The 12,381-nt window shown below is 39.4% G+C and overlaps 2 protein-coding genes across 4 annotated transcripts in view; both read left to right on the plus strand.

The window, feature by feature from the left end:
* Positions 1-12,381, plus strand: part of Unc5c (unc-5 netrin receptor C) — a 369,278-nt gene that overhangs the window by 186,354 nt on the left and 170,543 nt on the right. The window lies entirely within an intron of this gene.
* Positions 3,159-5,341, plus strand: LOC114681721 (mRNA-capping enzyme-like). Of its 2 annotated transcripts, XM_028855392.2 has the most exons (2): positions 3,159-4,985; positions 5,032-5,341. In XM_028855392.2, exons 1-2 carry the CDS (start codon positions 3,370-3,372, stop codon positions 5,156-5,158), a joined length of 1,743 nt encoding a protein of 580 aa, XP_028711225.1. In that variant the 5' UTR covers positions 3,159-3,369; the 3' UTR covers positions 5,159-5,341. The 2 variants fall into 2 exon arrangements, with proteins under 2 accessions (XP_028711225.1, XP_028711224.1); XM_028855391.2 differs by having other exon boundaries at positions 3,159-5,340.

Below are 12,381 nucleotides of genomic sequence, written 5' to 3' on the forward strand. Positions count from 1 at the left end.
GAAATTAGATATTACTCATTAAAAATAACATTATGAAATTAAATCTTCAAGTGGCTGTAAAATATTCAGTGAGGTACTATGTATAAGAAAAACTTGAAAATACATCAATTAAACTGTTTTGTTGGTGGTGATGGTGCCATACTGGTTTGATAAAGAAGATTTGAAAATGCTTTAAAATACAAAAGTCTTAATGAGTAATAAAAGTCATTGAAGAGTTTGGTGGGACAGAAAAATCATAGAGGCAGTGATGAGGAGGAATTGAGTAGAGGAATGTGTTTATTCAGTTTGTACATCATGCCAGGCACTGTTGTGAACATACACCATGCAGAGATTCAATGAATCCTCAAAATAAACACAGATGATATCATATGGAACAATGAGAAGGAGCAGGAAGAGAAGGAAGTAGAGGAGGAAGAGGAGGGGAGGGAGAAGAAGAAGAAATTAAGATTCATGTCCCAAATTGGAATTAAGGGAGAGGAATATGTCCGAAATCCATCCCTTAGTCTTTAAGATTGGTCTGTGGGTCACTGAGATTCCCTAAGCTCCCTACGACCAGCTGTAGAATCGCATTCCCTTTTTAGTATGATGACATAAGTAAATAAATAAATTTTAAAATGTATTTATATGACTATAGGTTCTCTCTCAAAATATCATGCCCCATAGACTCACCCTTCTTCTCAGTATAATAGAAAATGCAATACAAATGTGTTGAGATGCAGTAAAGTAAAGGACATCTCAATGCATGGTTTGGCTATTGGTACTTCCCACCAAAACAAGCAATGCCATACCAGAGTCAACTTGATAACCAAGAGCACCACAGAGTAACTAGGCAGCATATAGGGAATACTCACAGATGTGATGGATAAAGAAATTGCTCATATCCTAGGCTGGACAGAGTGAGGCACTAAGAGATTTCATCATGCTACTCAAAATGGTGTGCAAATTAAAATTCTGACTCATTGACTTCTGAAATTGTCCACTAATATTTTCAGACTGTAACTGACAAAAAAGAGAATATAGATATGAGGTAGATCATTGGCATCTTTAGGGAATCCTGAAAAGAAAAATTTTGGGTTAATTGTCAAGTCCTGGGAGAGGTAGGACCTGTATCATTTGTTGTACAGTCTCTGCCTAATGGGAAATTGCAGGGCTTGTCTCAAGTCCTTGCTCTAGTTGTCTGTGATCTGGATCATCTCAGCTAGCTATCTGAAATTGTCCTGAGCAGTTTGTAGTCCAAAGCTAATCTTTCTGTGGTGTTAATCAGCTTAATGGCTTTGCCATAGTCTATGTGGAATCATCTTTGTGGAGTCCTGTCTTCCTTTTGAAGATTTCAAAGTTGCTGTTGGGCGTGGTCATGGTTCCCTGCAGATTTTTTTTTTTTTTTTTTTTTTTTTGCCTCCTCCATGGTTTGGAACAATCACAGTCTGATAAATGTCTGTCTCTTAGAATCATGAATGTTCTTCCCTAGAAGAGAAAATCTTCACAGCAAGTTCTCCCTACCATTTGTCTTGCCTAAGTGACCTTTGCCAATGCTTTCTTGTAACACGATGGTCCTAGCAATTCTTTTCTGAACAAGCAGCAGTAAACCCTTCATAACAGTAACAGCATTACTGCAGTCACCAACACAATGAGAAGCAGCCAGCAACTCAGAGCATCAGCTACTGCCTCCATGGTCCCACCACTGTTTGTGGCTCAGCCCTGGGCGAAGCTTCTCCTTAGCAAGCCTCCTAGGCCGGCCTCATACTTGGGATCCTCCTGCCTCTGGCTCCTTCAGTAAATCCAACCAGTGTGCTTCATCATAGTGGCTGAGGGTAGCTCGGGTCTGGGCTGGGGCCTGCAAGGCCACAGGCAAATGGCTTTTTCGTGAATTCGTACCACAAACGTTGGACACCAGATGTAGCATGAATCTTAAAAGGGTCTTGTTAATAAAATCAAACCCGGGAGCCAGGTATTGGGGTGAATGGCTGGAAGATCAGAGAAGCAGAACAAGCCACAGCCACCTCACCTTGCCAATTCCTCAGCTGATCCTGTTTCCTCAGAATGGAAGCTTCTGAGTTCTTATCCAAATGGATCTCAGCTGAACTGTGCTGCTCAAAAGCCTAAAAGCTTAACCAACTCTAGTTCCTGTTTTCACGCCTTATATACCTTTCTGCTTTCTGCCATCACTTCCTGGGATTAAAGGCGTGAGTCACCATGCCTGGCTGTTTCCAGCGTGGCGTTAAACTCACAGATTTGGATGTATCTCTGCTTGTCAAGTGATAGGATTAAAGGCGTGTGTACCACCATTTTCTGGCCTCTATGTCTATCTAGTGGCTGTTCTGTTCTCTGACCCCAGATAAGTTTATTAGGGTGCACAATATTTTGGGGAACACAGTGTCACCACATACATATTCCTCTCCTCTTTCTGTCCCTTCTTCCAAAATGTTTCCTGTGCCTTGGAAGGAGTGCTACCAGCACAAACAACTAAATAATGAATAATTTTCCATTGTTTTGGAAGGGGCATTATATCAAAGAAGATATTCTCTCTCTCTCTCTCTCTCTCTCTCTCTCTCTCTCTCTCTCTCTCTCTCTCTCTCTGTCTTTCTCCAAGAGAAGATTAAATCATCTTTTATGTCAGTCATGTAATCATTAACACATAGCTCTTAGCTTAATATGAGTACTTACTTTTTGGCTAATGTACAATGAAATATTGCTGTAGCAACAAACTGAAAGGATATTATTGCTGTAAAAGACCTTTGGATTGTACAAGCTTCACTTGCTAATTTATCTAATGTTCAAGAATCTCCCACCACCCAAAGACCTGTGTCATCCTGAGATACAACATTTTGTGCTTTCAGAAGTCTGATTTAGTAGTACCTTGGCCAGGTATGGTGATATTTTATTTGTGCTGAAATGTAATTTTATTTGTATGTTAATAAATAAAGTTGTGTGGAGGTCAAACTTAATAACAAGCCACTTATCAGAAAGTCTGGCAGTGGTAGGACACACCCTTAATCCCAATCACTTGGCAGGCGGAGTCTCTGAGAGTTCAAGGACACAGCCAGCATGGTGACACACACCTTTAATCTCATTACCAACCATAGAGATCTGGAGGTCTGTATAGACAGGCAGTGACGAGGAAGTCATGTGGTTGGGTTTAGAACCAATGAGAAGGCAGAAGAGAAAGGCAATAAAAAGGCAGGTTACACAGAAGGTCTCTCTGTCTCAGAGGAAGGACGGCAGCGACTGGTAAGCTAAAGGCTCGTCGACAGTTCCCTGACCTCTTGGGCTTTTAACTCTTTATTTGGCTCGGCGTTTCTTACTTATTAAGACTGTTTAGAATTACATCCACATTTAGCAGTCAGCTAGGTGGCGGTGTGCGGTGCAGACATGGCTTACAACAAGATCCCGTCTCGGTGGTTGAACTGTCCGCGGCGCGGCCAGCCGGTGGCAGGAAGATTCTTACCACTGAAGACAATGCTAGGGCCAAGATATGATAGTCAAGTTGCTGAAGAAAACCGGTTCCATCCCAGTATGTTCTCAAATTATCTAAAGAGTCTGAAGGTTAAAATGAGCTTATTGGTGGATCTGACAAATACTTCCAGGTTCTATGACAGAAATGACATAGAAAAAGAAGGAATCAAGTATATCAAACTACGGTGTAAGGGATATGGTGAATACCCCACCACTGAGAATACTGAGACATTCATTCGCCTGTGTGAGAGGTTTAGTAAAAGAAGCCCACCTGAACTTATAGGTGTTCACTGTACCCATGGCTTCAACCGGACAGGTTTCCTTATATGTGCTTATTTGGTTGAGAAGATGAATTGGAGTATTCAAGCAGCAGTTGCTACATTTGCCCAAGCCAGACCACCAGGAATCTATAAGGGTGACTATTTGAAGGAACTTTTTCGGCGCTATGGTGATATAAAAGGAGCACCACCACCACCTGTCTTGCCAGATTGGTGTTTTGAGGATGATGAAGATGGAAAAAATGACTCAGAACCAGGGTCAAGTGATTCCTTTGATAAAAGGAGAAAAGAACGGTTAAAACCAGGTGCTATTTTCTTGGAAGGTATAACTGTTAAAGGTGTAACTCAAGTAACCACTCAACCAAAGTTAGGAGAAGTACAGCAGAAATGTCATCAGTTCTGTGGCTGGGAAGGGTCTGGGTTTCCTGGAGCACAGCCTGTTTCCATGGACAAGCAAAATATTAGACTTTTAGAGCAGAAGCCATATAAAGTAAGCTGGAAAGCAGACGGCACACGTTACATGATGTTGATTGATGGCTCAAATGAAGTTTTTATGATTGACAGAGATAACTCAGTGTTTCATGTTTCAAATATGGAATTTCCATTTCGCAAAAATCTCCACATGCATTTATCAAATACCCTTTTGGATGGGGAAATGATCATTGACAAAGTAAATGGACAGGCTTTTCCAAGATATTTAATATATGACATAATTAAATTCAATGCACAACCAGTTGGAGATTGTGATTTTAATATTCGCCTGCAGTGTATTGAACGTGAAATCATAAGTCCACGACATGAAAAAATGAAGACTGGGCTCATTGACAAAACACAGGAACCATTTAGTGTGAGACCTAAACAATTTTTTGACATCAATATTTCAAGAAAGCTCCTGGAAGGAAATTTTGCCAAAGAACTCAGCCATAAGATGGATGGACTTATTTTTCAGCCTATTGGAAAATACAAACCTGGTCAATGTGATGATATTTTGAAATGGAAACCTCCTAGTCTGAACTCTGTGGATTTTCGACTAAAGATAACAAGAATGGGAGGAGAAGGGTTGCTTCCACAGAATGTTGGCCTTCTCCATGTTGGAGGTTATGAAAGAGCCTTTGCACAAATCAAGTTGACAAAAGAGCTAGAACAGTACAACAACAAAATCATAGAATGCAAATTTGAGAACAACAGCTGGGTCTTTATGAGACAGAGAATAGACAAAAGTTTCCCAAATGCCTACAACACAGCCATGGCTGTGTGCAACAGTATCTTGAACCCTGTCACCAAGGAGATGCTGTTTGAGTTCATTGACAGATGTGCAGCAGCTACCCAAGGACAGAAGCGAAAGTATCCCCTGGACCCTGACACAGAGCTCATGCCAGCCCCACCTCCCAAGAGACTGCACTGGCCAACCTAGTCCCTGCCTCTGACTTCACGCTCAAGAGGAAAGAAGAATGAGAAGAATGCTGTTGCCTCATTTACACAGCTAGAGAAATTGAAGAGACAAATGTGGCTTGGCACTGACACATGTGTTTTAAGGAAAGACATTATAAGAGAGTTCTGTTAGTAATATAAGTTAGGATAGACAGTGAATCAGGTACATTTTGGACTTAACAAAATAGGATAGATAATGGAATTATTTTCTCTGAATTTGTCAAATGCAAATGGACTAGACATTGTTTAGGTATTTATTGGTTGTATATATTGTAAATAGTTATTGTACTTATTGTATATAGTTTTTGTTATATTAGTTATAACGTTTTTCCTTTTTCTTTTTATTAGAATAAAAAGGGGAAATATGGTGATATTTTATTTGTTCTGAAATGTGATTTTATTTGTATGTTAATAAATAAAGTTGCCTGGGAGTCAGAGCTTAGAGTAAGCCATTTAGCAGAAGTCTGGCAGTGGTAGCACACGCCCTTAATCCCATCACATGGCAGGCAAAGTCTCTGTGTGTTCAAGGACACAGCCAGCATGGTGACACACGCCTTTAATCCCAGTACCAACCACAGAGACCTGGAGGTCCGTATAGACTGGCAGTGACAAGGAAGTCATTTGGTTGGGTTTAGAGCCAATGAGAGGGCAGAACAGAAAGGCAATAAAAAGACGGGTCACACAGGAGAAGGTCTCTCTGTCAGGGGGAGGAGGGCAGCAACTGGTAAGCTAAAGGCTAGTCGCTAGTGCTCTGACTTCTTGGACTTTTAACATTTAGAATTACATCTACATCCAGGGGCTCAATAACAAATACAGGCAAACAGGGGAAGGCAATTTGTGTCTGTTCTGTGTCATGGTAAACCTGTGGTGCCAGCTGCCTGCCAGAAATCTGCCCCCCAAATGCAACTACAGCAGACAATAATCCGTTCATTATACAATGAAACAGCCAAGAAGAACCATTATGGTGATTGAAAACACTTGCTAGGGCAAGTGTTTCCCTGGCCCAGTCCACCAGCTGGCAAAGGGTAGTTGGGCTAGGCTTTCCCTACATGCATAACTCCAAGGTTGATGTTAACACAAACTAAAGCGTTAATGGTGCCCCCTAGAGTTGTCTAATATGATATCCCTATATTCTGCCTAATCCAGAATTTTACTGTTTCTGTTTTTGTTTTTGTTTTTGTTGTTGTTGTTTTTCTGTTCTGAATATCTAGAGGGCTTTTGGCATAAAAATGGAGAGGGCAAATGGTTGCTATTTGATTAGTTCTTGTTTTCTGTTGGGTCTCCTTGCTCATCATCCCACATAATGATCCAATTATATTTGGTAAAGTCAAATGGGTTTTAGTTTTTATGTTGTTAGAAGTAAGAACTTCTTTCAAATATTCCTGTTGACAGGTCACTTCAGTCATTCCGTTTTAATAATTAGGGAGCTCTGTACATATGAAGGAAGTACAGGTTAAATAACCTTAAGACGAAAGGAAAACCAAAATTGTTGTTTCATACAAGAGAAAAACTCAGCAATGAGACCACACTGCTTTCTACCCTAATTAGATTTAGTGACCTGGATGGCAGCTTGTGCACACTCTTGCCACACCTCTGTGCTCTGTCTTTCTGTTGCTATGCCTCATGAAAACCAGCTCTTTCTGTCCTACATTAAGGTGACCCTTACATTTCCTACTAACAGCTCATGCCCTCAGCATTCATCTTCCACTACATTGGCATCCTAGATTTTATCTTAGTTCCACAGCCTTCAGTCATGTGCTCATCCTGAACTGGTAATTATGGTCAGAAGACTGGAATGCTATGAGACTAAAGAGGGAGTGATAGGAACCCCAGCCACATGGACCAAGAGAGTGTGGGGCTGGTTATGATACAAACAAGGAGCAGATGATAAGAAAATAAAAGCAGCACATTTCCCCTCTCCCCCACTTAGTAGGTGATGAAACTGTGGGAGCTCTCGGAGATGTGTACTGACTTATGTAACAATTACTGTAGGGTGCTTATTTTCCCCTAACCTAGTCATTTTTGGGAAGGGTCAGACTTGTAGGTAATGAGTGATAAAGAATTCGTTTCTTTGTTTTAGACATGTCTTACGGTTCTCAAAAATATGGAAGAACCAGAATTGAACAGATAAATTGCTACTGAGCATCATAAGAATATGTTTAGAGTCTTTCACTCAGTGATGTTCAGTTGATTTTCCAATGCATGAAGAACAGGGAGCTTGGTTTTCTTGACAGATCTCACAAACAAAGCTCTCCCTGAAGGACTGGCAGTGATTGCCAAGACAAGCAAATGCCTCTCATATTGCCTTGCTTCTTTGCACTTCCAACTTTTGAAAGGAGATTGTCTGCTTTGATTTGGATGTGGTTCTTTTTGGGAGGAGAGCCAAGTGGCTCTCTGACCTGAGGGGCTTTGTGTGCTTCAGAGAGTTGTAGGCTTAGGATGTACAGGCAGCCCATGCTGTGGAGGAGACGCTTTCACAAGCGCTGTGTGATTCTGTGCCCACATCTTCACAAACAGCATATCCCTGAGGAACACATTCTTAACTTCCTTTTGTTTACTTTGTAATTTGGTTCTGTGGCAGTCCATCTTGAAGGTACAGAAAGGGTAATGATTTCACAAGAACTTGAGTTGAACCCAAGCGGAAGAAGAGGGAGTTAAGAGACATGCCCTGAAATCAACCTGCTCATTTAGAGTAAATTTGAAGAAAAACGGAGCATGAAAACAACAAATCTGTCTGACTTATCTAAAAGGAGTGGATGAAATCATCCTCACAGAAGGAAATGTGTAACCAAATCCAGCAGTTTATCACCTCTTCATGAGGCCTTGAAATAGCTCTATGGATTTATATTGTTTCCAAAAGACATGTGAGCCATGCTGCACTACCCTGTCCTACTGTGAACCATGAAATCAATCCATTGCTCTTTCAGACTTTGGGAAAATGATATGCTGCTAATGTCAATGAACTTACTGCACTCACAAATGTGTTTTCACTCCTCAGGTTTACTGGAGTGGAAGACAGGAAGGATATGCTTTCCTAAAAAGACCTCTATTTTCTAGACTCGAGTGCCTTTTTGATAAAATGCCTCCTTAACACGACAAGCTGTGCCATCTCCCTTCCCACAAATAGCTGATTTCTCTGTATTAGCAAATGCGATCAACTCCCATTTCCTTTTGGACACTCTACAAAGGCAAATGGACAGTGTCCAAAATGTCTTTTCCCATATCACAAAAGACCAGGGCTAGATTCTCAGTGGCCCTGTCACGCCACATATCATCCTCCTCTACCTGATTTTCCTTTATTTTTTGCACATTACCTCAGTTTATTATGATCTATTTGATGGCAATTTTACCAGGGTTAATACCTAATTCTGTGGAACAGCAAATTATTTATGGGTTGCTAGACATAGTCTATACAAAATCTTATTGTTTTTTTCTATGAGTGAATTTAATATACACATTACATTTTTATTTTAAAATAAATTTGTTAGTGTGTGTGTGTGTGTGTGTGTGTGTGTGTGTGTGTGTGTGTGTACAGGTACACTAGAATGCCAGAAGAGAGAGTTGAAGCCTCAAGAACAGGCATTACAGGCTATTGTAAGCCATACAACACAGGTGCTAAGAACTGAACTGTGGTCCTCTGTGGTGATATATTGTGTCCCCCAGTATATTGTGCATCCTAATAAACTTATCTGGTGTCAGAGGACAGAATAGCCACTAGACAGACATAGAGGCTAGAAAATGGTGGCACATACACCTTTAATCCTATCACTTGAGAGGCAGAGATCCATCCGGATCTCTGTGAGTTCAAAGCCACACTGGAAACATCCAGGGATGGTGACTCATGCCTTTAATCCCAGGAAGTGATGACAGAAAGCAGAAAGGTATTTAAGGTGTGAAAACCAGGAACTAGAAGCTTTTGGCTGGTTAAGCTTTTAGGCTTTTGAGCAACAGTTCAGCTGAGATTCATTCTGGATGAGGACTGAGAGGCTTCCAGTCTTAGGAAACAGGACCAGCTGAGGAATTGGCAAGGTGAGATGGCTATGACTTGTTCTGCTTCTCTGACCTTCCAGGGTTGACCCCAGTACCTGGCTCCAGGTTTTTTTTTTTTATTAATAAGACTTCTTAAGATTCATATTACAGTCCTCTAAATGAGATGCAATCACTCAACTGCTGAACTATCTCTCCCGCCCACAAATCAGCTTTGATAGGAAATTAAAAGCAGTGTACAAGCATGTACATGGAATTAGAAAGTAATACAAATTTAAAAAAAAACAATAAAAACATATTGCTGATATCTCTGAGGAGACCAGGAAACATGGTTATGTGGAAGCTTGGGGCATAGTTCTCATTTTTTTTTTTTTTTTTGTATCATCATGAGCAACTTCATAGAGTGGATGACACATCAGGTGGTTCTCTAAGCCGAGGTACTAACCAATAGTCAAAAACTATTTCTGATATTTATTAGATATGCATATTTTTATGAAGGTAATTCATTTTTCTGCAAGTATTTTCATCTTTATAATGGAAATAATGATATTATCCATGGTGCTACTGTGGGAAATAAATGAATCTAACATCCACAATGGGGTACCTGGCCTTTTGTAAGTGCTTTATGAATGTTTGTTTTGTAGTCTTGTTTTTATTGCTAAACATAGTAATACCAGAGAATTTTCTTCTTAAATACATTTCCAGAATGTAGAAGGCAATGTCCTCTGTAACTCAGTCATGTTTACCAAGCAAGAAACATCTAGATTCCCTAACAATTCCTCTGTTACATATAGAAATTGTCTTGGAGGCATGCACAAATGTTTAATATCTAAGTATTCATTTATCTAAGATATTTTAAAAGTTGTTTTCCACAATATAGCTGAAAATGAAACATTTCTTATAGTTAGGCATGATGGTACATGATTGTTAACCCAGCACTTAGGAGGCTGAGGCAGGAGGATCATGAATTTGAAATCAGTCTGCATTACAGAGTGAGCTCCAGGGTAGAATGAGCTATGTCTTTGAGACTCTGTCTCAAAAACAAAACACAAGAATACAACCCTTGCCTCTTTTGAAAACAGTATAAGTAGCAATTACTAGGCTGAGAAATAGTTCTCTGGACATCAAGTGATGGAGAAGCCCATTGCCCTAGGGATCACTACCTGTGACCAGCCCAAAGATCTCTATGCCTGATCATTAAATGTTTAAGTAAATAAACAATTTTGAAGGACTACTTATAAGATATGGAAGTAGGTCTAAAGTGGTTGACTACTTAAGTTTTTATTTTATTTCTAGAGGGGAAATATTGATCAAGACCATATTCTGGGGAATTAACTCCATATATTTTTCATCTCAACTTTTTTTCTTTTCCTAAATAGATAATAACATTAATGGCACTGCTTAATTCTGAGGTCTAATATGATTTCCAAAACAAGTTTACTGACGATGTGCCCAACTGTATTAGGTAGTTTTTTGTTTTGTTTTGTTTTGTTTTTTAATACAGAATTTAATTAGATCCCAAATAAAACTGTTACCAGACAATGTCTTAAAAATTTAGCTACCTCAAATGAGATCAGAGTTCTTAGAACATTTTGTTTATCCAGAAACTTCTAAAACTAATATTTCATGGCTGAGGATTTTTGTCAGGTTTCACATGCTAGTCCTTATGTGAAGCATCAAGGAAGCTTTAGTTCTTGAAAGAGGGTTTTTTGTTGTTGTTGTTTTTTTGTATCTTATAAAAAATAGCTCACCTCTTTAAACTTCATGTAAAGAGGGCAGGCTAGACTAAAGTGACAAAAATTGCCCAGAGGGGAACACTGAATGAAAACTTTGAAGAAAACTATTTTCAGCAAAGAGCTGTCCAGATTTAATTAGTGATGGGGGTTAAAGCGGGGAGTAAAGGCTAAGGAGCCTGAAGGGACCATAAGAGGGAAGTGTCAAGGAGATGCCAGGCCTCACATGGAGAAGGAAGTGCCACTGCTTGAAGCTTTAGTAATTTGGTGTCCAGGTGTCAAGCATTCTGATTTCCAGTGGCAGGGGAGGTGACATTGAGAAATATTAACCCACTCTACAGTATGCTGGAGGTGATCCATACCCTTTCCATCTTCTTCAGCCTGTCGGGCATATTGTCCTTCATGTCAGTACATTTCATGTTCAGTTCAGTACAAGAATGCCACTGGTTCTGTCCACACAGATCTGATACATAGGCAGGGGTTCACACTCAATGTTCTTGCTCATCAGCAGAATTAACTCTCTCCTTCAATTAGAGCACCAGCTGCAGAAACACCATTTTCTAAAAATGTCAGAATACATAAATTTATAGCATAACTACCTGGAGCTCAGGATAGCAATGATGTCGGTAACAGCTGTGATGCATGTTTGCCTTTATTGGAAAATGTGTAGAAATTTGAGTGTTGTAGAAACATCACCAAGCCCATAAATATGTAGCACTGTTTTGTCTTTAACATTGGGAATGTTAACTTATGTTAACATTGCAGAATTGTAGTTGGTACATAATAGGTTTATAATATAAACAATTTTCTTATAAGTAATGATTCCAAGGAGCCAGCAAATATACTGTGTAAATCAGTAGCCGAAGCATGAAAAAAACATGTTCAACATGATCATATTTGTGTCTTTAAAAGTTATATGACTATTCACAAACATGTGCATATATCTAATGGCTGTTTTGTAGAATTCAATCTATGAAAATACCTTAGTGTAATTTTAGAATGAAAGAGTAGTAGCATTTAAAAAAATAATTACTAAGGAAGTCAAACATCAACACACACATACATGTAACAACAATTAATGAATAAAAGATGATTTTGAAAAAAACAAGGGTTCAGTATATGGGAGAGTGTGAATTAAGGAAAAGGAAGGGGGAAATGATGTAATTATATTATAATCTCAAAAAGAGAAATAAATTTTAAAAAGTAAAACACTTTAAATAAACTACCAGGTTCAATTATCTGCAAGAATTATGTGTCCAGAGATAAACACCAACTGGTTATCATGGCTTTTGTGTACCATGCTGACAGGAAATGAGGGACGATAGTTCTTTAAACCAAGGAGCAACAGCCAGACTCTGTATGTCTGCAGGAGGCAAAGGATACTGTTTATGAGATGTTGAAATGTTCTGGGAAAGAAATGATTGCAATAGTTTCAGAAACATAGAAAGGGTGAGATCTATCAATCATATAAAGCCACACATAGAGAAGCACTTGTTGAT

The sequence above is a fragment of the Peromyscus leucopus genome, chromosome 6, assembly GCF_004664715.2.
Source record: "Peromyscus leucopus breed LL Stock chromosome 6, UCI_PerLeu_2.1, whole genome shotgun sequence".
Taxonomy (NCBI): domain Eukaryota; kingdom Metazoa; phylum Chordata; class Mammalia; order Rodentia; family Cricetidae; genus Peromyscus; species Peromyscus leucopus.

What these genes read in the sequence shown, in the direction of transcription:
- LOC114681721 (XM_028855391.2), top strand. Translation starts at nt 3,370, where the DNA reads ATGGCTTACAACAAGATCCCGTCTCGGTGGTTGAACTGTCCGCGGCGC.